General features: G+C 45.1%; 1 protein-coding gene across 3 annotated transcripts in view; it reads right to left on the bottom strand.

Annotated features, from left to right (window-relative positions):
* Nucleotides 1-22,946, bottom strand: part of nsg2 (neuronal vesicle trafficking associated 2) — a 160,909-nt gene extending 137,963 nt beyond the window's left edge. The window contains exons 1-3 of one of the 3 annotated variants that reach the window (XM_072512098.1): nucleotides 22,778-22,946; nucleotides 21,599-21,765; nucleotides 21,017-21,136 (exon numbers count right to left, since the gene is read on the bottom strand). In XM_072512098.1, the coding sequence (XP_072368199.1) occupies nucleotides 21,017-21,136; nucleotides 21,599-21,727 (249 nt within the window). In that variant the 5' untranslated portion in view covers nucleotides 21,728-21,765; nucleotides 22,778-22,946. Of the gene's footprint in view, nucleotides 1-21,016; nucleotides 21,137-21,598; nucleotides 21,824-22,760 lie in introns of all 3 variants that reach the window. The other 2 variants (XM_072512096.1, XM_072512097.1) reach the window with 2 other exon arrangements.
* Between the last annotated feature and the right edge of the window lie 3,110 nt (nucleotides 22,947-26,056).

Genomic DNA, 26,056 nt, shown 5'->3' with positions numbered 1-26,056 from the left:
CATGCTAAATTGCTCTTAGTGTCCAAAAAGGTTACGTGGGTTTACTGGGCTACGGGGATAGGGTGAAGGTGTGGTCTTCCAAGGACCAGTGCAGACTCAATGGGCCGAGTGGCCTCCTTCTGCACTGAAAACTCTATGATTCTATGATTTGGTTTTTTGTGCTTAGTCTGTTCTGTCACATACATTAAACTGATGAATTAACCTAACCGTAACTGTTTTCCAGTTATTATGTACCTTCTATAGAAGTGAACAACCTAAGTAACACACAACCATAACAAAATGTGTTTTAACATTTGTAGATAACCCTCTTAGTGTTATCAATGAACCACCTATCAGTCCAATGCAACAACCAAAAGATATCCACTGCAATCTTTGAAGCTCAAATTTGAATGAGCATTAATTATTCAGTGTGGCACTGAACAAATTAATTAACCTTTTGTTTTCTTTTCTTGACCATTAGAAACTGCGAGGCAAATACTTTCTTGCCTGGATCATGTCCTCCAAACACTGGAGTGAGTCTTAGAATCCATAATCTTCTGGCTCAGAAGTAGGACTATTTTCAGCACCGAGTCAAACTAAAAACTCTTTAAAATAAAAATATTTCTGCATTTATAGATGCTACAATGAGGCACTTACGATTTACCAAAAATGTTGCCAGTTCCTTTATCTTTGCACTATTATATCTAATGATCAGTTACCGTAAAATACTAGAAAGTATCCATTCCAGAGTAATTCATCAAAATCACCCAATTGAGTCCACTGATCAAAATGGTCCAGTTTAGTTTAGCAATTACTGGAGATTATCTCAGTTATATTACAACTAAAAATTACTCGCTTCGTTGAAGAAGTATCCTGTTCAAATTTAAGTAATAAATCAAACAGATCAAAAAATCCAAATACTTAATTAAATGTTTTGAATGTAAGAATGGTGATTCTCTACTATCCGATTTAAACTGTAATAGGACCTAAATACAATGAAGGGCATACCTTCAAATGCATACTAAAATGATTGGATCGTGGTACCTATCTAGAACTGGAAATCAGTATTTCTTTTTTTTTTTAAACGCTTTTTTATTCCCCCATCAGAAAATATACTTTTTACAAATATGGAAAAGCATGTACTTATGCAACCAATCACTCACTCATCATACATTTCCAGTACCTTTGAGAATATGATGACCCACCTATTTGTCACATATGTTAAATATATTTACAGTTCTCAAACACTTTTCTATTGAGTAACATGTCTGAAAAATTGACAAAATTAGGTCTTTGTAAAATGTCATGAACCAGTCGAAAACAAAACAGGAGTTAAATTGTTTTTCATTTTATGAATATAGTCAGAATCATTGTTGGTTATACCAGATATTATATTCTTCGAGGCAATGTCCAAAGTGGTGGGGGTGAGGGTGGAGCCATGCCCTAAAGTGGTGGTCTTTGGGATTTCAGACCAGCCAGATCTATTTCTGGGGAGGAGGGCAGACGCCCTTGCCTTTGCTTCCCTGATCGCCCGCCGTAGAATCCTGTTTGGCTGGCGGTCAGCAGCACCACCCAAAGCTGCAGACTGGCTGTCCGACCTCTCGGAATCCCTCCAAATGGAGAAAATCAAATTCGCCATCCGAGGGTCAGACGACGGCTTCCACGGAACATGGGAGCCATTCACCCAATCGTTCCGGGACAGGTTTGTGGCCAACAAACAAGCAGAAGAATAGCCAGGTAGCCAAGAACCAGGGGTGGGGGGGGGGGGGGGGGCGGGAGGACCGGCTGAAGCGGTAGTGTGCACGAGAAGACAACGGCGGCAAAGTCCATCCGGAAGAAGCAAGGGGCAACACCGACACCAGACCCATTCGAGGAGTGCCCTCCAGAATTGTCTCTCCGGCACAAACAGATGCCTACTTATATATATATATATATATAATATCATATCCTGTGTACATAACGGCAAATATACTCTGTTCAAAAATCCAATAAAAAACATTTATATTTTAAAAAAAAGATATTATGGGAAGAACTGTGGGGGAGGCTTCAAGGGGGGACTGTGGGAAAATCAGTGTTATAAGCATTGGGTAGATGTGTCAATGTGTTCCCATCCCCGGGCAATCTTCATGAAGGTAGGGAATCATCAGAAAAGGTTACCTGCCTGGCAGTGGCAGGTAGTCACCCACATAATTAACTGCCTATTTATGGGCTTATTGGGTAAGCTGCCGAGACGATCCAGGCAGTAGGAAGGGTCCCCACTGAGGGCCAAGCCTGGCAGGTACAGGAGGTGACTTGCAGGTGGCTGACCAAGAGTATGAGGGACCTGCACCAACTCCTTTTCCACCTACACCAGAGCTGCAGCCATCAGCAGGCTACAGTTATTCCCTCACCCCACTTGGGCCATCTGTTCCCTGTCCCTAGTTGCCCTTTGACATGCTGCTCACCTTTGTTCTGCCATTCACACATTCTAATCACTTTATGTGCCGCTATCAGCACTCTTCTTAGCCTTAATCACCTCCATTTACATTCCTTTTGTCTTTCTGTCCACAACATCTTTGTCAATCTCCACCTATCACTGGCCCCCTATCCAGCCCTACCGCTCCACAACCTCCCCCACACCACACCACCACAAGAATAGAAATCTGACCCTATTTCCAGTTCTCTCCAGCTTTGACAAAGGGTCATCCAGACTCGAAACGTTAGCTCCCCTCTCTCTCCACAGATGCTGTCAGACCTGCTGCGATTGTCCAGTATTTTCTGTTTCTGTTTCAGATTCCAGCATCCGCAGCAATTTGCTTTTATTACCGGCTATCTTGTGATGGGATTTCGCCTCCACTAGGGAAGCCTGGCGGTCATGGCCACCATTTATTTCAATTAAATACCTTTTCACGGGGAACCTCAACATGCTGGTGTCTTCGCATTACCCCTCCAACAATGGGAGTTTCCACCATTGAAGTGAGGCTGCCATCTCCAGGGCTGCAGCCACTCTGATTGAGCCTGCAGCCTCAGGAACCTTCCCAGTGGATGGTAGGCCCAGAGGTGGCCTTTAAATTGGTCAATTCCAGGAAGATCTCACAGACAGGAATCTTGGCAACCAGTGTGGAGTCAGAACCTCAATTGGTCCTGATCTTTCATTATTTTCAAAATGCACAAGATTCCATCCTATCTTCCATGGTGTTTCTCAGAAAAACACTTTTTAAAAACAGAAGCCCTATATCACAAAGGGGAATTATTATTTAATTCCTACTGTGGTGCTGCAAGTATTGATGTGTTTCTTTATTACCACATGATTTAATTATCATGACAACCCATAGTCTGAGGTCAATTAGACGCAAATTGTACATAAATAGATGCTGAGGTAATTCACATGGAATATTCTATTGCTCATCTATCACTCGAGAAGTTGTTCTACTTTTATGTGATACAGAAATGTGCTTGTCTGACAAAACGTGACTCCTGAATTATGATACATTGTTTTCATTTATATCTACTTATTCCCTAAAATTGTTAATGAATAACATCACATAGAATATCATCACATAGTAATAATTATCCCTAATTTATTGGTGTTGCCTCTTTCCTGCAGTACTTTCTGCAATGATGATTGATATAAGGTAACTAGCTATTTTCAAAAAATAGTTTTCATTCTGAGTCTATGGGTGGACTTTTAAGGAACAAAATGGCAAAGTGTCATTTGGTGCAAGTTATGTGGCCCCAGTGGCCCCATTCAGCAATTTTCAGGCACTTCAAAAATTTCCCCCCACATCAAAAACGCCGTTCCGGGCCCAGGGATCATCTGAGCACTTCAATCAAGGGGAGGGGGGCGGGGGTGCTGCATTTAAACGGCTCCACAGCTTTTGATATCATTCAAGCCAAGAGGATAGCAGCGAGGAAATCTGTGCCTTGATTCTCAGATGGTGTCCTCAGCCATTTGCTGGACATTGTGGAGGAGAAGCAGGCGGCATTACACCCTCGTTCTGGCAGAATGCCCTCCAGAAAGGTGACAAATCCCTCCTGGGAGAGGGTTGCTTCAATGGTCAGTGTCAACAGCCTAACCAGGAGAATGGGTGTTTGATGTAGGAAAAAATGAATAACTACTCCTATCAGCCAGGGTAAATGTTCCCTTTCTGCACTCTACCCTTCTGTCACCCCACTGGAATGTTACCTCAATCCCAAATGCTGCCTTTTCACAGGCCCCAGCAGCCAACTTCCCGACCACTTAGCCTCACACCTCATTACCCCCACTCCCTGCTTAAGCGCAATGCCCACACATGCCAGGTGTCATCGACATCTGAACCACCAGGCACCCAGCTCACATTATCCCTATTTCTGTTCCTGCAGGAGCAGCTTGCCCACAACCGCCATGAGCAAGAGAAGATGGGTGGTGGGATGCCCAAGGATCGTGACTCGACATCAGGGATTGGACAGTCAGAGGTCTGCTGGATCCCAGCCAGGTGCTGCGCCTCTGGACATGTTCGTCCCTCAGCTGTGGACGATGCAAAGGCAGAGCCGGGAATACCAGGAGGGGTTGCCAATGACATTCCTATGGCTGCAAGACCAAATGGAGAAGTTCCAAAGCCTTCCGTCGTAGCAGAGATGTTGCCAGCAATGCATGGCACCCAGTCCAACACTGCAAGGTGGTGTTCACTGTGGAAAGCCTGGGGCAAGAGGTCAGATCCATGACGGGAGAACTCTGAAGTGGGTATCAGACCCTGAGGACCATGGCTGAGGGGTTCAACTGCATGGTGCAGACTATGGAGCAACCCAGGGACCCACAAGTACCTGGAGGGAGGAGGATCTGCTGGAACACCTCCCAGAGTCTCCCACCTGGAGACCCTGTGAGAACTCAGCCAATCTGAATACTCCCTTCCTGAGACCAGAACAATTCAGACTCAGTGGGCAGAACAGGGTGACGTGACAGCACCAGTGCCACTCAAATTGAGGCAGGGCGGCCCTCCAGATGCCGACTGTCCAGAAGATGCCAGCCACGGGCATCTCAGGCAGCACAACGTGAAAGGCAACCTCGCCGCCTCCACTTCTGAAGTGCATCCTGGAAATACACCTAGATGTAGTGGGAGAGTTTGCAAGGCTGAGGGGTTGTAGGGGCATGGGTGAAGTTAGACACAGTTAGTTGGGGGTCATTATCACTGGTTACATCGGCACTTGTCACTTAATTAAATGTTATTGTTTCTCACCACCCCCTCACATTTTTGAACCCTACACAGTGGCAGAGTGCTTCTCGCCATCAGGACAAAGTTCTTCTCACTGCCCCTCAATGTCAGGCAGACGGTCGAGCCCACTCATTGCGAATGCTTCATTCGCAGTGATAGGACTCAGGCATGAATCAGTGAACCCTCGACCCTCACACCTAATCCTGCTCTAGAGCCAAGGGACAAAGGAATGTAGCACTGAATCTCACTCAGACATGAGCAGAGTTAGCTTGCTGGTTTCAGACAGACAGGAGTCAGACATAAGCAATAGCTGAGGAGCCACACAGACCATTCCTCACTGCGAGTCATCATCACCCTTCTGCAATAACTGGGCAGCAGGCACTCAAGAACCCCCTATCCCAGCACCCTGAGGAGTTAGATATCTGCAACCTTCAACCCCTGGTAGCAGAGGGGTCACGATATCTGGGGCGAAGGGGGGGGGGGGGGAGTTGCTTCAGAGGTGATGAAGGTAGCCCTATTCCCCCTAGCCCTCCTGCCCATGCTCACCTCCACCTGGCCTCTATCCTCCAGATCCTCTGCGGCCTAGTCCTCAACTCCCTCGTAAATGTCGTCCGCATCTGAGGACAGGTGCCGCTCCTCATGAATGTCATCACCCCATTGCAGAGCCAGGTTATGTAGGGAACAGCAAACCACCACAATGTAGGAGACCCTCAGGGGGCTTTACTGAAGTGCCCCACCGGAACTGTCAGCAGTGGTAGCACATCTTCAGGAGCCTGATGCACCGTTCTGTCACATACCAAGTGGCTCTGTGAGCCTTGTTGTAATAGCCCTCTGCAGAAGTCTCCTGCCTCCGTCCTGGTGACTTCAGGGAATGTCCCTTGTCCCCTATATACCTTCCCTGCAACCTGGGGTGACCCGAAAGATGCCAGGAATCGGAAACTGCCCAAGATGGGCGGCTTGGTAGCACAGTGATTAGCACTGTTGCTTCACAGCGCCAGGGTCCCAGAGTCTGCACCCCGTATCTGTGTGGGTTTCCTTCGGGTGCTACGTTTTCCTCCCACAAGACCCGAAAGACGTGCTGTTAGGTGAATTGGACATTCTGAATGCTCCCTCCGTGTACCCAAACAGGCGCCGCAATGTGGCGACTAGGGGCTTTTCACAGTAACTTCATTGCAGTGTTAATGTAAGCCTACTTGTGACAATAAAGATTATTCAAAAAAATGAAGGATGCAACTGTCATGCACACTCCCTGGAAAACATGCACACAGGTGCATGAAATGCGCCTGGTGCTCACAGACTCCTGCACGTTGAAGGAGCGGAATCCTTTCCTGTTTATGAAGGGATGTTCCTGATGGGGTTCATTGAGAAACATGAGTGCATCGAACGTCCCCTGTACCTGTGGCATACCAGCAATTGTGCCGAATCCCTTAGCCCTCTTGTCTTGCTGGACCTGGTCCAGATCAAAATGAATAAAGTTGAAAGCCCTTGCATGGAGTGTATCTGTAACCTCACGGACGCACTTATGTGCGGTTGCCTGCGAATTGCCGCATAAGTCATTCGTGGAACTCTGGAACGATCCCCTCACATAAAAGTAGAGGGCTGCTGGACCTTCACAGCCACAGGGAGCAGGTGTTCTTCGCCGTCACATGGCACCAAGTCTTCAAGGATGTGGCATAGGCACTGCACAGTCTCCCTGGTGAGGTGGAGTCTCCTGCAGAACATGTTGGCAGACAGCTCCATGAAGGATTCTCAGGTCCTATAATTCCTCTGTCTACTTCTGTGCTTTCTTGCCCCCTGAATGGCTGGTGTGGCCTCCTGCCCCTGAGCCTGCCTTCCGTCTCCTGGTCTCTTGCCACTGGGTCTTCACTGGGTGCTGTCACTTGTTGCTGTCCTCCAGTGTAAGTCCAGCTCCATTGGTTCCATACCGATATCGCTCGGTGAATTGCGAGAGATGAGAGAGAGCGAGTGAGCGTGAGCGAGAGGGAGAGACAGTCAGGTTGGTACCACAGCCGCATAATATCAGTACCTCGCCTGACCCTTTGGCCTCTGGACCTGGAGGCAGCTAGTCCAACACCTTTTCTGGTGGCCACCGCTCACTCACAGCTCAGGTGCCTCCCATCTCTATAGCATGACTGGCTGCGGATTACGCCCTCATCCAGTCAGAGTCGCCTTTGGCCTTCTGTCTGGTTCTCCCCTCAGTTATCCTCTACCTCACTTGGGGTTCTGACAGGAGACTCATATGCTCCCACATCCCTAATGAACAGGGTCAACTGGACAGTGATGTCCGTCTTGGGGACATTGGGGTCTGGCAGATAAACCCCTCTCAATTCCGCATACTTCTGCATTGAGCCTTGAACCCCGAGTATTCATCTCATTCCTTGAGTTTGAACTATTTTAAAAGTTCAACCAATTAAACTGAAATAAACAAACAGTGGGACAAATTTAAAAGGGCTGCTCCTTAAAGGGGCAAAACAAAGTGCAAATAAAACTTCATAGAATTTACAGTGCAGGAGGCCATTCAGCCCATCGAGTCTGCACCAGCTCTTGGAAAGAGCATCCTACCCAAGGTCAACACCTCCACCCTAACCCCATAACCCAGTAACCCCACCCAACACTAAGGGCAATTTTGGACACTAAGGGGCAATTTATCATGGCCAATCCACCTACCCTGCACATCTTTGGACTGTGGGAGGAAACCGGGGCACCCGGAGGAAACCCACGCACACACGGGGAGAATTTGCAGACTCCGCACAGACAGTGACCCAAGCCGGAATTGAACCTGGGACCTTGGAGCTGTGAAGCAATTTTGCTATCCACAATGCTACCGTGCTGCCCTTAAAACTTAAAAACATCAAACCAAAAAGATGCGTGCTCCATCTCCCAGGACACTGGGTCATGAATGAAGATGCAAAAGAGGGGCAGACAGACGTGTTGAACGACCCCCTCGATTGCCCGCTGCCTGGACCTGTAATGGCAAGCTAAGCCGGCCCAGGAGCAGGTTCATGAGGATGTTCTCCTCCTTCCCCGCCCCTCTCTGCACCGGGTGTTCGTTAAGTTTGAACCTGTGGGAAATTGACATTGTTAAGGGTTAACTCTTGATGGCCAATTAGTCTGATGAGCATGAGTCTCTGGAATGTTAGAGGGCACAACTAATTTCTGCTTCAGGGATAGGCAAAGCTAATACGTACCCTCCTTCCTCAGGCTGCATAATTCAGACTCCTGGACAGCCATTCCAGAGTCTTGCCTTCTCCACTGTCTTGCCTTCTCTTTTGGGGTCTCAACCACCCGCCTCCTTGACTCACATCACACTCCAACCCCACCCCATATGGCCTGCAGCCACATCCGCCCCCCACAGCCCCATGCCACAATTAGCAGACTAATCGAAGATCTTTAAAACAGCACAGGCAACAGACATCAGGACCACGCAAATGAGCCGTGACCCCCATTCTGGTAACCACTGACGCCACTGCCCCACACAACACGCTCCCGGACACCCCCAAGCCTGCCCCTCTCCCTCTGGAGCAGACCAGCGGTCTCTGGACTCTTGGACTCCTTGGTGCTAATTGGGGACATTGGTGCTCACCTCCCCCCTTCCTCACAGAGGTCATGGTGCCTGGGTTCCATTTTTAAAAAGCAGTAGTAATTTGTTCCAGCGTGACGTCACACCTGGGAGTGGGATGATTCAGTGAGGGCTGAAGATGCAATGTTAACCATTGTATATTGCAATACATTCAAACTGATGTAAATTAGGTTTGCACCGTTCCTGGGCATGAACCTGATCACATCTTCAGGGAGGGTCTGGGAAGTTCGTATTCCAAAATCTCATCTGCGCAAATCCAGTTTTGGCCTGATATTGCGGCCATGGAAGGATTTGTGTCCACAGCAAATGGACCCACTATATCCCACCTAATATCTATTTCTCATATATTTTAGTAGCTCACAAACAAAGGAGACTACAATGGACTGAGGGAGGAGTTGGCTGAGGTAGATTGGGATCAAAGACTTTCAAAGTGATTTTTCACAATACTCAGCAAAAGTATATACCAGTGAAAAGGAAGGGAAAGAGATAATCAACCATGGATATCTAAGGAAATAAAGGAGGGTATCAAATTGAAAGAAAATGCATAAAAAGTGTCAAAGATTAGTGGGAATCTAGATGATTGGGAAATCTTTAAAGGTCAACAGAAAGCCACAAAAGGAAAGCTAGAAAGAAAAGTGAGATAGGTTATGAGAGTTAATTAGCTCAGAATATAAAAACAGATAGCAAATGTTTCTACAAATATATAAAATGAAAAAGAGTGGCTAAGGTAAACATTTGTCCTTTAGAGGATGAGAAGGTGGATTCAGTAATAGGAAATGCGGACATGGCCGAGGCATTGAACCGGGTATTTTGTGTCGGTCTTCACAGTGGAAGAACAAATGACATGCCAAAAATTGATGGCAAGGAGGACTTAGTAATGGTCATTATCACTAAGGCGGTAGTGTTGGTCAAGCTAATGGGGCTAAAGAGAGATAAGTATTTTGGCCCTGATAAAATGCATCCCAGAGTACTAAAAGAGATGGCAGGGGAAGTAGCAAATGCGCTCGTGGTAATTTACCAAAATGGACGCTGGAATATTTCTGGCAGATTGGAAAACAGGAAATGTGAGGCCACTGTTTAAAAAAGAAGGTAGACAAAAGGCGGGTAAGTATAGGCCGGTTAGCTTAACATTTGTAGCGGGGATAACGCTTGAAACTATCACCAAGGAAGAAATAGCAAGACATCTGGATAGAAATTGTCCTATTGGGCAGATGCAGCATGGGTTCATGAAAGGCAGGTCATGTTTAACTAATTTACTGGAATTCTTTGTGGACACTACGAACATGGTGGACAACAGGGAACCGGTAGACATGATGCCTTTGGATTTCCAGAAGGCATTGGGCAAGGCGCCACACAAAAGGCTGCTGCATAAGATAAAGGTGCAGGGCATTACGGGTAATGTATTAGCATGAATAGAGGATTGGTTAACTAACTGAAAACAAAGAGTGGGGATAAAAGGGTGTTTTTCTGGTTGACAATCAGTGGCTAGTGGTGTGCCTCAGGGATCAGTGTTGGGACCGCAATTGTTCACAATTTACACAGATGATTTGGAATTGGGGAACAAGTGTAATGCATCAAAGTTAACAGATGACACTAAGATGAGTGGTAGAGCAAAGTGTGCCGAAGGACACTGAAAGTCTGCAGAGGGATTTAGATAGTTTAAGTGAGTAGGCAAAAGTCTGGCAGATGGAGTACAATGTTGGTAAATGTGATGTCATCCATTTTGGTAGGAATAACAGCAAAATGGACTATTATTTAAATGGTAAAAAATTGCCGCATGCTGCTGTGCAGAGGGACCTGGGTGTCCTTGTGCATGAATCGCCAAAACGTTGGTTTGCAGGAGCAGCAGGTAATTAAGAAGACAATTGGAATTTTCTTCTTTGTTGCTAGAGAGATGGAATTTAAAAGCAGCGAGTTAATGTTGCAGCTCTATAGGGTGCTGATGAGGCCACACCTGGAGTACTGTGTACAGTTTTGGTCTCCTGACTTGAGAAAGGATGTACTGGCACTGGAGGGAGTGCAGAGGAGATTCACTAGGTTGATTCCGGAGTTGAGAAGATTGGCTTATGAGGAGTGACTGATACTGGGACTTTACGCATTGGAATTTAAAAGAATATGGGGGTGATCTGGTAGAAACATATACAATTATGAAGTGAATCATTAAGATAGAAGCAGGGAGGTTGTTTCCACTGGCGGGTGAAACTAGAACTAAGGGGCATAGCCTCAATAAAGAGAGCAGATTTAGGTTGTGAATCTGTGGAATTCCCTACTCAGTGAAGTAGTTGAGGCTATCTCGTTGAATGTTTTTAAGGAAAATATTGATTTTTGAACCGTAAAGGAATTAAGGGTTATGTTGAACGGGCGGGTAAGGGAGCTGAGTCCACAAAAAGATCAGCCAAGATCTTATTGAATGGCAGAGCAGGCTTGAGGGGCCAGATGGCCTACTCCTACTCTTAGTACAGGTCCACAGGTCACTGAAAGGGACAACACAGGTGGAGAGGGTAGTCAAGAAGGCATACGGCATGCTTGGCTTCGTTGGCCGGGGCATTGAGTATAAGAATTGGCAAGTCATGTTGCAGCTGTATAGAACCTTGGTTAGGCCACACTTGGAGTATAGTGTTCAATTCTGGTCACCACACTACCAGAAGGATGTGGAGGCTTTAGAGAGGATGCAGAAGAGGTTTACCAGGATGTTGCCTGGTATGGAGGGCATTAGCTATGAGGAGCGGTTGAATAAACTTGGTTTGTTCTCACTGGAACGATGGAGGTTGAGGGGCGACCGTTAGAGGTCTACAAAATTATGAGGGGCATAGACAGAGTGGATAGTCAGAGGCTTTTTCCCAGGGTAGAGGGGTCAATTACTAGGGGGCATAGGTTTAAGGTGCGAGGGGCAAGGTTTAGAGGAGATGTACGAGGCAGGTTTTTTTACGCAGAGGGTAGTGGGTGCCTGGAATCTGCTGCCGGAGGAGGTGGTGGAAGCAGGGACGATAGTGACATTTAAGGGGCATCTTGACAAATACGTGAATAGGATGGGAATAGAGGGATACGGACCCAGGAAGTGTAGAAGATTTTAGTTTAGAAGGGTAGCATAGTCGGCACAGGCTTGGAGGGCCGAAGGGCCTGTTCCTGTGCTGTACTTTTCTTTGTTCTTTGTTCTAGTTCTTATGTTATGTTCTCACCCATGGCTTTGTTCATGGTGAACAGAGGAATTTATTTAATAAATGATAGGACCATCATATAACACCTTAAGGTTCACATAATACAACGTCAAATTTTAACCCATTCCACTCAATTGGCCAAATTAGATTTTTTTTTTGTTCAAAGTAACAACATTTCTTCAGAATAGACTGGTTCAATCAACACTCTAGTTAAAAGAAATCCATACTAGAAATCAGTGCAATGATGAACAGCTAGAGCTTAAACATAGAGGGCGCGATTCTCCACTCCCACGCCGGTTGGGAGAATGGCCTGGGCCGCCAAAATTTCCGGGGACGCCGGTCCGACGCCCTCCCGCGATTCTCCCAAGCGGCGGGAACGGCCCGGTCGAGTTTTGTGGCCGCAGGCCGGAGAATCGCCGGAGACACCCAAAATGGCGATTCTCCGGCATCCCCGCTATTCTGAGGCCCAGATGGGCCGAGCGGCCAGGCCAAACCGGCGGGTTCCCCCCGGCGCCATCCACACCTGGTCGCTGCAGTCGTGGGCGGTGCGTGAAGGCTGGGGGGGGGCGAGGGGGGATCCTGCACCAGGCTTTACCTGGAATGTGGGGTGGCCCGTGATCGGTGCCCACCGATCGTCGGGCCGTCCTCTCTGAAGGAGGACCTCCTTCCTTCCGCGGCCCCGCAAGATCCGTCCCCCATCTTCTTGCGGGGCGGATTTAGACAGGACGACAACCACGCATGCGCGGGTTGGCGCCGGCCAACCCGCGCATGCGCGGATGACGCCCGTTATGCGGCGCCGGCCGCGTCATCTATGCGGCCTGGCCTGGCGCGTGTAGATGACGCGGCCCCGATCCTGGCCCATTGTCAGGGCCTGAATCGGTTGGGACCGGGGCCGTTCCGTGCCGTTGTGAACCTCGACGGCGTTCACGACGGCGCGGCCACTTCGGCGTGGGAGTGGAGAATCCCGCCCCGTGTATTTGGGGGTGAAACAATGGCAGGGCACAAGACAATCTGCTCAGCCACCTGTTAATTGTCTGTTTGAATTTCTTGACTACTGAAAGCTAATGGGAATGAAAATTGGCTGGAATGTGTAACTGCCCATTTTGTGCTCCCGTGAAAGTTGCATACCCCCTTTGTATCAAATCCATGTGTAGTATCATATTCCCATGGTACTGCACAATGTAAGCTACAGGATTTGCCATTTTATAAAGGAAGAAACATTATACCTGTAACACAGCTTAGACAGATCAAGCCCGTCATCGGACATCCTGAAATCAATTAGAGGTGATTAGTACTTTTTGATAAACTGGTAGCTGCTTGGTAAACCCCAATGTCACTTCTCAAAGCAAGAGAAAAAAAAGAATGAAGAACTTGTTTTTGCTTTCTAATAAAGAAAGACTTCAATTTACATAATGCTTTCATGGCCTCAGAATATAGTAAAGAACTTTACATCCAGTGAAGTACTTTTGAAGTGTAGTTACTGTTGTAAAGTGGGAAGTGTGGCAGCCAAAATGCAAACAGCAAGCTTCCATGAACAGCAATGTGATAATGACTAGATAATCTATTTTTTCAATTTGTTGATTGATGGGTAAATATTGACCAGGACGCCAAGAAATAATACCCCACTCTTCTTCAAAAAAATGCCTTGGGCTCTTTTAATTCATCTGAAAGGGCACATAGGGCCTCAGTTAACACTTTCCCTGAAAGACAGCTCCAGCACTGGAATTTTTCCTGTCTTTGTTATATTATGAACCTTAGTTTTGAATCAATATTCCACTTTGTGAAAAGAAAAAAGGAGAATAAAAAGTTGTATTTAGCTGTCTGATTATCAGTTTTCTGGCTTTGAATTTTTATTTGATTCTGATATACGAAATGAAATTTGCTGACAAATTTTCACCCATAGCTTATGCTGAGTGTGACAAAGTATGATACAGAATATATGATGTTCACATAGCAGCAAGTGTACAGATACACAATTTAATATTAAATATAGTATTAAGCATGGCACAGTGGTTAGCACTGTTGCCTACGGCGCTGAGGACCCAGGTTCGCTCCTGACCCTGGGTCACCGTCTGTGTGGAGTTTGCACATTCTCCCCAGGTCTGCGTGGGTTGCACCCCCACAACTCAAAGATGTGCAGCTTAGGTGTATTGACCACTTAACCGGAAAAAAAATAATTGGGTACTCTAAATTTATTATTAAAAAAGTATAGTATTAAACATGAGTATAGATAATCAGTCTTGGCACACAATGTTTCTCTCATTGAGAAATTCAAGCCCCAATCCAGAGGGTTGAACATATAGACTGACAGGCATTGCCACATGATTGGAAATGCTGGGCTAGATTCTCTGCACACCGACGCCAAAATCGCGGCCAGCGGCAGAGCGGGGAATCCAGTTTGACGCGGAAATCGGGACCGGCGCCGGTTCACCGATTCTCCGGGCACCGAAAAGCGGGGACACTGGGGAGTACGCCGCACCACCGGGGGCCATTGCCAGAGTCCTGCTCCAACGTACTCCGCCCCCGACCAGCTGAAGTCCCAACGGCGTGGAACTAACCTGGTCCAGCTGGTCAGGATACTCACGTGGCGGCTGCAGTCTCAGTCCACGGCTGCCGTGGTCAGAGCGGGCAGATCGGAGGCAGGGGAGGGCCTTATAGGCAGTCGGGGAATGATTGTGCGGGGTTTGAGGGTCGGGCGCGCGGCCAATCGGGGGGGGGGTCTCCTTTGTGGGTCTATCTCCGCGATCCGAGTCCGCCATGGAGCACGGCGCCATGCACATGCGCGGCCTCTGACCCGGAAGTGTGGGGGCCCGGATCTGCAGCAAAAGCTGCGAGATTTACTCCAGGTCCCTGCTAGCCCCCTGCAGGGCTATGAATTCGTGTCCCTTTAATCCAGGATTTTCAAGAGTAAAACTCCACCGTTTTGACACCGTGGGAACATAGTCACAAAAACGGAGAAACCAGCCCGCTATCTTTTTAATGAGACGTTAAGCCAAGGCTCCATCTGCCTGTTTTAGGTGGATACTAAAAGATTCCAATATTCAATATTCAAAGAGTCAGGGAGATCTTTTAGTATCTTGGCCAATATTAATTCTTTAACCAATATCACTAAAAAAATTACCTGTTCATTATATCATTGACTTATGTGGAACCTTACGGTACACATATTGGCAGTGCTGCTTCCATACATTATAATAGTAAATGCATTTCAAAAATACTTCATTGGCTAGAGATATTCTGAGGTCATGAAAGGTGTTATACATACATGCAAGATCTTCTTCCTTTAGCTATTATTACATCTTTACTATTGTTACTGATGTCACTTCAACCTATTCTGAATCTTAGTGGGATGCCACGATGAGATATAAATGTTCTGCTTTGTTCAACAATATGTTGTACTATTTCAACAGGTCAATAAACAAAACTAAAGAATAACCTGTACCCAGTGAAGTTTACATTGATTACTCAAATTTAATTTCTGCTGATGAACTGTGCCTGTATGGCTAACTGTATAACAATATTGCATAAACATTCTCAAAGGCAGTATGCATCAGAAGTAATGCCAGGAGCAAAGTTGGAGCACATCTTACTCTGCTGTGTAACCAGAGAGTACAGAAGACCAGGACCTGGAGACACTACTGTAAGATTTCCTAAGAGCCTGTCAGGTTGAGTCCAAAAGTGGCATACGCAATGAGGTCACACTGTGTTTCAGGTCCACAGAAGAAATCCTATGTCAAACAGTAAGAACTCTACAACAGAGCAATTTGCATGTCCGAGATTTCTAAGAGTGGAACAGGCCAGGTAGCAACAGCAACGGGTGTCTTATTAGAGTTGCATTATCTAGTCATAAACGTGTTGCTTTCTCACATGCCATGAATAAGCATCAGTTGCAGAGCTTTAGCAATACATACTTAGTTCAACCAGTGTATCTGTGCATTTAATTTATCCCTGCATTAAGTTGGTGATGTGAAAATCAAAAAGATCCACTCAGTCAGCTACAGGATAACATAGAATCAAATAATGAAATACAGCTGTACTCCTGGTTTCATTACTCCATGCAGATTTTATTGCACCTCAATTACATATACTAATTTGTTATAGAATTTTTAAATAAATAAGAATATATAAATGAATTGTATATAATTTGCAATGTATAGGGGTTTCATGTTCATTGTAATACTGGCGCATATAATTTTCCATCTCACTCATTAATATATGTGCAAAGAAGATGTGAGAAAATGATATATCCAGATGGTTTGTACTGAAAATAAGAGCACCATAAAAAAATGGCATGTTAAGATAGAGATGCTGAAATTTAAGGTTTAGTAAAATGAGTAATATTTAACGTTAATGCAAATAACCTTCAGTAAACAGAAGAACCCTGAGGTGCCATCTTCCTTTATCACCAAATATGTTCTAAATATTTGGTGATGAAAGGAAAATGGCACCACAAAGTCCTTCTGTTTACTGAAGGTCACTGCATTAATGTTAAATATCACTCATTTTACTAAATATGTTCACCAAATATGTTCTAAATGGGTAGGTTCGCTCAGTTTGCTGAACGGCTGGTTTGTAATGCGGAGTGGCATCAACAATGCAGGTTCAATTCCTGTAATGGCTGAGGTCACCTATGAACGCCTTCTCAACTTTGCCCCTCGCCTGAGTGTGGTGACCCTCAGGTTAGTCCGTTCTCTCTCAAAAAAGAGCAGCCTATGGTCCTCGGGCACTGTGGCAACTTTCATGTTCTAAATAATACTTTACATGATTTTACTTCATAAAACATTTAGTGCATTATTTTAATTACTAAGCAGTTTTCCAATTTGCATTAAACATTCTCATTATTAATCATAGATCTAAATAAATACATTTGGCAAGGAACATAGAATTTGAAGTGCATTCGGCCCATTGAGTCTGCACCGGCCCTTGGAAAGAGCACCCCACTAAAGCCCCACACCTCCAGCCTATCCCCGTAACCCAGTAACCCCACCTAACCTTTTTTGGACATTAAGGGCAATTTAACATGGCCAATCCACCTAACCTGCACATCTTTGGACTGTGGGAGGAAACTGGAGCACCCGGAGGAAACCCACGCAGACACGGAGAGAATGTGCAGACTCCACACAGACAATGATCCAAGCCGGGAATCAAACCTGGGACCCTGGTGCTGTGAAGCAACCGTGCTAACCACTGTGTTACCGTGCTGCCCACTGCTGGAATACTGTTGTTGAATTCTCCCACGCTCCTGCTGGTGTGTTGATGGCGGGCATTGTGGGAGAATATGACATGAGAGCCAGAAATCGGTTTCATGCCGACGTGAATTTACAGCGGATCTTCCGCTGGTGACCACCATGGCGGGTCGGAAAGCATGCCATTTTTTTATGGTGCTCTTATTTTCAGTACAAACCATCTGGATGTATCATTTTCTCACATCTTCTTTGCACATATATTAATAATGAGTGAGATTGAAAACGATATGCGTCAGTATCACAATGAACATGAAACCCCTATACATTGCAAATTATATACATTTCATTTATATATTCTTATTTATTTAAAAATGCTATAACAAATAGGAAGAGGACAGCATGAATGGACTGCAGATAAAGGCCCAACCTCCTCATGCCAGATTCTTCTTAATGTCGGTGGAAAAACAAGATGGCATGAAACACATACAGCATGTGTTTCACCTGAACAATGCCTGGCTCTGCCCCCAGAGTCCATGACGGAGGCTGCTCGCAACCCTGAACCCTGGAACACTACAGTGGTGGTTCTGGGCTGCATCTGCAGGTACACCTTAGAGATAGGGTGTCTTGGAGAGTCCATCTTCCAGCTTGAGTATGTTCCTGGAGATCCACCTTCATTCTTAAGAGGTCTATCTTCTGGTCTCAGACTGCTCCCGGAGATCTATCGGCATTTTCAGGAAGTCCACTTTCTTTCTTCAATAGTGAGTCAGTGATGTTGACTGCCTTTTAAATATGGCACCTGGTCACAACGGCAGACTACACGCCATCTAGGCCTGCCCTGCCACATAATGGCATGAAACACTGGGTGCATACCTAAAAAGTTCGGAGCAGGAAGATGGCGTTGTTTGGTTGCCACAGCAGGAAACGCTCCACGTTCCTGTCCATGCCACAGCACTTAGTCTGAAATTGGGAGAATTTTGCTGTGTGTTTGCTTGTTATGCTATGTGAATTGTTTCAGCACAAATGTCTACTATGATATGACGTACTCCTGTGTTCCACCTTTGTTGCGTCTATAATCACATAAATTTTAATGTTTTCACGAAGGTGGCATTATCTTTGCATATTGAGTCAGTTAATAAAAATTGCCAAGACAAATTAGATTTAGCTAAGTGCATTGCGATATACTATTAGGTGATGTGTCTCAGTCATCACTTCATTTTTTTTTTACTGTAGCCATAGCTATAATCTGCCTACTGGTAACCAATCAAATATCTGGACTCTAATGCGTTGCAGTTACTCATTCAAGTTCTTGGTGGTTTTGGGAAATCCTTCCAATCCAATTTTGTTATGGAACATGCTGGAGTGCAACATCTTGACATGACAATAATTATTCATTGATAAATAAAAATGGATTCCCCATGCAAAATCTGAGACTATCCCTGAACATATTTATTTCTATCGGAAAAGCAAATTTCACCATGTCCAAGTCCAGATTTTATTTCTGGTTTACTTTAGTCTCGTACGGAAAGTGATCTGGCGATTTGTTTTAAGAAGTTTGAATAATACCTTCATAGAGTAGGTTAAACAGTCAGCTTAAATACACACTTGAAATGGAATTGGAAATAAAATCCCTGTTAAATACCAATTTGTCTCAATGGAATGGCTTTAACTGACACTAGCAAAGAATTTGAGTACCCAATTCATTTTTTCCAAGGGGCAATTTAGCGTGGCCAATCCACCTATATTTTAGGTTGTGGGGGCAAAACCCATGCAAACACAGGGAAAATGTTCAAACTCCACATGGACAGTGACCCAGAGCCAGGATCAAACCTGGAACCTCGGTGCCGTGAGGCAGCAGTACTACCACTGTGCCGCCCACATGACACTAGCAAAACAAACCTATTTCTTATTTTTTTTCATTTAATGGCCGGGATTCTCCGATCCAACGCCCTGCCGCTGGCTTCCCCATTCTCCAGCTCCGTTTTTCGGATGCCAGCGGGATCACCGTCACGCCGGTCGGGGGCCGTTGACAGTGGCCCCCTGGCGATTCTCCGGGCCCCGATGAGCCGAGTGGCCGACGAGTTTGGCCGAGTCCCGCCAGTGTGGTTTACTCACCTCCCACATGGCGGGATCTGTAAGGTGAGTGTGTGGGGGTCATCCTGGAGGGGGGAACGGGGGGATCTGACCCCAGGGAGGTAGGCCCCCACAGTGGCCTGGCCCGCGATCGGGGTCTACCGATCGGCGGGTGGGCTGGTTCCGTGCGGGCCTACTTTACTCACGTCGGGCCCATGTAGGGCTCCGCCATATTGCCCGGGGGCCGGCAGGGAGAAAGGAACCCCCACGCATGTGCCAAATCACTCCGGCATTCCGCGCATTCGTGAAAATACACCGGTCGTTCTGCGCATGCGCGGACTCGCGTGGGCCGTTCCACGCCTGCTGTAGCTGCGGGGACGACTCTGGCGGTTTCCTAGCCCCCTAGAAAGGTGAGAATTCCTCACTTTCGGGGGCCGTTGACGCCGGAGTCATTGGCGCCGGTTTTCACGCCGGCATGGGGACATAGCCCCATTATTAGAGAATCCCACCCAATGTTTCTAATTTTTTTTTCAATTAAGGGGCAATTTAGCATGGCCAATCCATCTACCCTGCACATCTTTGGGTTGTGGGGGTGAGACCCACACAGACATGGGGAAAATGTGCAAATTACACAGGACAGTGACCCGAGGCCAGGATCGAAACTGGGTCCTCAGTGCCGTGAAGCAACAGTGCTAACCACTACACCACCATGCCGCCCCAAAATAAACCTGTTTCACAAGTAAATGGAAGTAGTAATATTGGTTCACCATGTAACTTCATGTAATAAGTTCCACGTGCAGCTAATAAAATTTGAATAATCTCCAAACTTTAAAATAGATTTGTGTGAAATGCAGCTACAGTGAAACCTGTCTCAAGAGACTACTTTGCTATAGTGGCCAACATTATTATCAATAACATAATGACTTAGACCTGAGAGACATCACTTCATTTGAAGATAATGGGATTCGCACTAAATTCCTAAAGTAGCTAGTGATACTTGATCCCCAGTAGAATTTGCAGAGGAATGATGAATATGCACATATATTTTCTAATGTTTACTGCTGGAACAGAGTAATATTGTCCAAAAGAAACGCAAAGCAATTTTCTGTTTGGTTTTTTTTTATTATCAATCATGCTGTTTCGGCACCAGACTTATTTCTGGATGTAGTACCAATAAACTGGCCTTCTGGGATAGTAAACAGGAAGCAAGCAGGGAAATTTCCTTTCCTGCAAAAAGAACAATTGATGCCTGATCCCTTCAGGCATTGTCTGCATGCATAACTCGATCATTTAAAATATACATTGTGTGACCTACCTGCTTTATACTTGATTAAAATTCATTCTACTTTTTACACTTGAAGAAAATAAATGACTACATACACTCCAATACCTATTGCACATTTCCCAGGTGCCCATTGCATGTGAAGTATTCATTTTTTAAAAATTGTACATCAGTTTATATCTTCAGACTATATCAAACCACTTCAATCCCTTTCAAATATAAATGGTTCTGACAATCAAAATATCTCAATTATAACTATATTATGTAGCAAATTTGAAAACCTTGATACATTTTCTCACTAACAGGACCACAATTTTAAAAGTTAGTGTTAAATGGCTTTCATTATAGCAAGAGAAATGCTTTTTAAACCTATCGAGTGCTGTTTTTACTTTTTCAGAATCAAAACTGGATTGGTCCAGTCAAGTTACCGCTCTGTGCGAAATTACTTCAATTGGGAGTTTTCATTATGTGACTTTTCGATTAGTTGTGCAATTGACCTTCACACTGAGCGGAAGATAATGGATATTGCGTTAAGAAATGTTTTCAGATTCACCGCCTAAAAATAAAATCAGTAAGTTCTTAAGCTTTACCTTGAGCCTTTCGGATACTCCATCGTTGAAGCTGATTGTGAATTCAGCTATTTTCGGTACCCGCAGTTTCCCTTTGTTCTTTTGATCTGACTGGAATTCGGTTCTCGTCTTCACCACAACCTGTGAGACAAGAACATTAGGGCGTGTCGGGCTCTTTAACCTGTAAGGTTTGTTGTAACTATTATTGAAAATATGTTATTAAATACGTTGCTGCATAGCAGAAATACACATCAAATATCATATCCTGCAAATGTATATTTAATCCTGCCCCACCCTCCTTACACACGCCGACTTCCACAGTTTATTCATTGTGGTCAGCACCCACACTGTTTCAGTCAATATATATTAGTCTTTGCTTAACTTTTCATTGGCCTGTGGCAACCCTGGAAAAAACTGAACATATACGTGGATGCCAGAAACATCGAAATAAACGCAGGGAATATTTTATTCTATCGAGGTATTGTGAATTTGTTGAATAATTGTAACTATTCAAGAAAAAATACATTTGGCTGAATTGCCGTACGATTTTTTTTGTAGCATCATCAAAGCTTTCCTAGTGAGTTGCCTTGAATAGCACGGTACCTTGTCTGGAGCAGGGAACTGCAGATGATTCACATCCAAGGGTGTGATCAAGGGGACGGTGTGAAAATTATCATCACTACAAGATTGCTTGGTATTTTTTTCGTTCAAGTTACTCCCCAGCTTCACCATTATTCACAAGGATTGCTGCTCAGTGCGCGTTCCGAAATCTGTAACAACAAAGAGGAGGGCGGTGTTTTGACACGGGGCAGAAAGAAGAGTTGGCTCCTGCAGAAAAGAGGGGGCAAAAAATTCCAAGATCATCTTTTTAATCCGCGCCGTGTATTCAGTACAATACCATCCTTTTCCATACAGCGTTTGGCAAGAACGAGGTTGGAATACTAAATGATCTCTTTCCTGTTCACACTGATAAATCCCAAAGTGATTTATAAAGCACCATATGTTAAATAAAGCAATATAATTTAGCCATCAGTCACCGCAACATCACAGATGTATCCTAGACGTAAAAGCTGATCGGTTTCAGCCAGTGCAGATACATTTGCTCTTTAACACGATAGTGCACCCGCGTAGATATCAGGATTATGTGCATTTCAATGCCAATAGAATCTCGAAGAGAAAAGATGGACTATTGCATTCATCCCATTCCCCGCTCGGTGTTTACGAAGTAAAATAGAAAGGAGCAATTCGCATTTTGATTCCTGGGCAGCTGCACTCCGTGCGGTGACTGCATTATTATCGATATATCGCCTTCAAGATTATACGATAAGATTCCTTGCAACTTGAAGAATTATTAAGAATTACATTTCAGATGGGACTGTAACGAGAGAAAAAAGACGCATGCCTCTATCCACCCCCTAAAAAAAGCACAAAGTGGATGACCATATCCCATGGCCATTTTCTGTTGTCCTTGATGCCGTTACAATCAGCACAGCACCTGCTCCAACCCAGCGTCCTCAAAGCATTTCTACTTGCTTAAAATATGGAGCATGCTGATAATCATCACAAATAAAAAATGCCATTGTTCTGCAATAGGTCAAGTCTAGCCGTTTAACTACATTTCAACTTGAATTAATATCTTACACGTTGGAAAATGTCAATCGAATATTATCTCCTTGGAGGTACGTGAGGTCCCTTTGAAAAGCGGACCGTCCGAAGTCCGCACGAGAAAATGTCTAAAGTGGTTTTAACTGGTATGTATACTTACAGAATAGGTGATTCTACCTTTACAAAAAGCACCTGATGTCACAAGATGGCGTTTGATAAGGAAGTTTTGCAGTGGATTCTGACCAGAGAGCGCTCCTGCCGCAGACTGAGCAGGTTTGGTGCTGAAAGTGAAAGCTCTGTGCGCTGCGGGACACTGACGTCCAACCCAGAGCCCTTGATGCTCCGCTCTGCATTGTACAAACAACGCCGCCTATCGCATTTACTGGCAAAACTCTGGTACGAGGTGGATCTCAACAATTAACCGCCTTGTTTAAAAATCACAACGTTTACTTGAAACTGAAAATACGCCAAGAATCTTAATTTCCTTTAACGTTCACAAGAAAACCTGCCACGGTTTTGTTTCAGGATCATTGCAGTCACCTACCCTGTTTGGGTAATATTAAAGTTAGGGAAAAGGTAACGTCAAATGGAGGTTTAAGTAAGAATAATAAACCAGGGCAAAATAATTTGCACATCAACGCTAATCTCCCAAATTACAACATGTGCATTTCGCCACTAATTTCTATTTCGAGACTGACTCCCAGCCTCAACCATCTGAGAGTGCAACAGTGAAGGTTTGACTAGAATTCAGCAGTGGCCCGGAAGCCAGTGAATAAAGTCAACAGGACACAAACGTTGCGATTTAACAAAGCTTCACTTTTGGCTGACCACCAGCACCATCATGTCTTTGACAATGAACTGCACCTCAAAATGTGAAAGCGGTGCCAAAAGGTAACAAACACAAGTTAACTTTTTGCAAACTTGTATGCCTAAGGATGTGTGAACTCCTTTTGCTTCCATCACTCCAAGGTTAAGTTGACTTATCCTGCAAATTTACATTTTCAGCTATTACATTTTTTTTAAATTGCATAATATAAATGTAATTCTCAGATGTTTATGGAGTCATTAACTTGGCTTAGGCCTACTCATTACCTGCTTAAACTTGTGACTGGCATAATTCAATTTGTCGCGACATGGATTCCTGCAATTTTCATCTGATGATAGGTACAAAGAGCATCTGAAATTCAAAGCAATGCATTGACAACAGCCTACTGTTTTGTTTGACCTGTACAAATTCATCAAGAGCACTTTAAGTTAGTCATAAACGTTCTTGCGGATAGTTTACAATGTGCTTGTAAACATTTGGAAAGAAACAGGTGAAAGATCGATGTGTGGAGTGGCAACAGAAAGCTCCTTGTGAAACCCAGGTCCACATTTATTTAAATGCTGCCTGCAAACAATAAATCACTACTTCCAAATTCACATTTATTGTAAAAAAAAATACTCGTTGTTTTACCCAGTAAAATGTTCTACAGGGTCTGTATCTTTTTGAACACAGGAAAGCAGAAGTGCTGTCCAATTGTTGTTGTTTCTGAGTACCAGTGTCACTGTGTGATAAATCATTCATGCCCACATGCCTTAGAATAGTGTACATCAATCAAATGCATTATACCTTGAACACCAGTTTGTTCCAAAACAAATGCTGCAATTGGTTCACAGGTAAATGCATACCAGGTTCAATGTTCTAACAAAGTTACAGCTTAACTGGATTGTGACCAATTGGGACTCCTGGAGACTGATCTACCAAACTACATACAAGACCACAATCTAATCAACAGAAACAAGAATCTGTTAACATGTATTTAACATAAACAGCTGAATAAAAGTGTGCTCTAACATTCAGATGTTATTCCTATTCTTCATAATCTCTTAATTTTAAAAATAATCATTATCGAAAAAGTGTACTTAATGTTTCTCTAGTAAATAGGGTATAGCGGTGTTTCGTAGTATGATTTTGAACATAAATTATTTCAAATAATTACAAGGTGAAAATATATTTTACAATATATATAAATTCCTGGTTCTATTTGGCATTCATGAATATAAGGAAGTCACTATGGACATGAGGCTATATATCAAAAACACAAACTCTGATAATCATCAGCAGTTCCAGAATATTCCAGTAATTAGTTATCTCATACATTTTAAGTGAAGAGAACTTGGAAGCCTTTCTAAAAAATAATTCTAGCATAAAATTGTCAATAGATACAATCTTGATAAAGGATTCTGGGAAATAAAATGTAAAGGAAAAACAAATGCTTTAGATTATGGAAAGTGGAGATACAAAATTCAATCTTCTGGAGATCACAATGTCATTTCTTACTGTAATAAAAGTCAATATTGGAATTATAATGCTAAATTCATATTTAAAATGCTACTTTTGCAAAGCATTGTCACTAAATCAGCCACAATTTTATCAATGGCAGAGCAGGCATGAGGGAAGAATGGCCTATACCTGCTCCTAATTCATATGTTTGTATGTATGTTCGGATAAATATGCTAACTTGTGTCTATCAGCTTACTTTATCATTGGTATAAAGACAACACAGATGAGGGGCGAAATTCTCCGTTATCGGCGGAAACTCCGCCGATCGGCGCAAAAAACGGCGCAAATCCCACTTGCGTCACGTCATAAAAATGGGCCGATAGTCTGCGGCCCGAAATGGGCTAGCAGCGACGCAACGGGATCCGCGCTTGCGCAGTGGTTCACGCCATGCAGCGTCATATGCGCTGCACGGCGTGACGGCTCATAAGGCCGCGCAGCTCCCCCCCACCCGACCGGAACAGCCGACCGCAACACCCGACTTGATGGCTGGCCGTCGCTCAGCCCCGAGGTTCGAGTCACGCGATGTGGAGGCGCTCCTGGATGCGGTGGAGCAGAGGAGGGACGCCCTGTATCCCGGGCACGGCCGCAAAGTTGCCCCACGCCACAGCCGGCGTCTGTGGAGGGAGGTGGCAGAGGCCGTCACCGCTGTGGCCCTAACACCACGGACAGGCACCCAGTGCCACAAGAAGGTGAACGACCTCGTCAGAGCAGGCAGGGTGAGCCTCCCCCATATCCCCCATATCCCCTCTCCCCCAAATCCCCCCCTCCCCCATATCCCCCCTCCCCCATATCCCCCCTCCCCCATATCCCCCATCCCCCATATCCCCCCCTCCCCCATATCCCCCATATCCCCCCTGCCCATATCCCCCATACTCCCCCCTCCCCCATATCCCCCCACCCCCATATCCCCCATATCCCCCCTCCCCCATATCCCCCATATTCCCCCCTCCCCCATATCCCCCCTCCCCCATATCCCCCTCCCCATATCCCCCCTCCCCCATATCCCCCTCCCCCATAATCCCCCATATCCCCCCTCCCCCATATCCCCCATATCCCCCCTCCCCCATATCCCCCATATCCCCCCTCCCCATATCCCCATATCCCCCCTCCCCCATATCCCCCATATTCCC

Source organism: Scyliorhinus torazame, chromosome 7 (assembly GCF_047496885.1).
Source record: "Scyliorhinus torazame isolate Kashiwa2021f chromosome 7, sScyTor2.1, whole genome shotgun sequence".
In the NCBI taxonomy this organism is placed as follows: Eukaryota; Metazoa; Chordata; class Chondrichthyes; order Carcharhiniformes; family Scyliorhinidae; genus Scyliorhinus; species Scyliorhinus torazame.
This window is presented reverse-complemented; position numbering and strand designations above follow the sequence as displayed.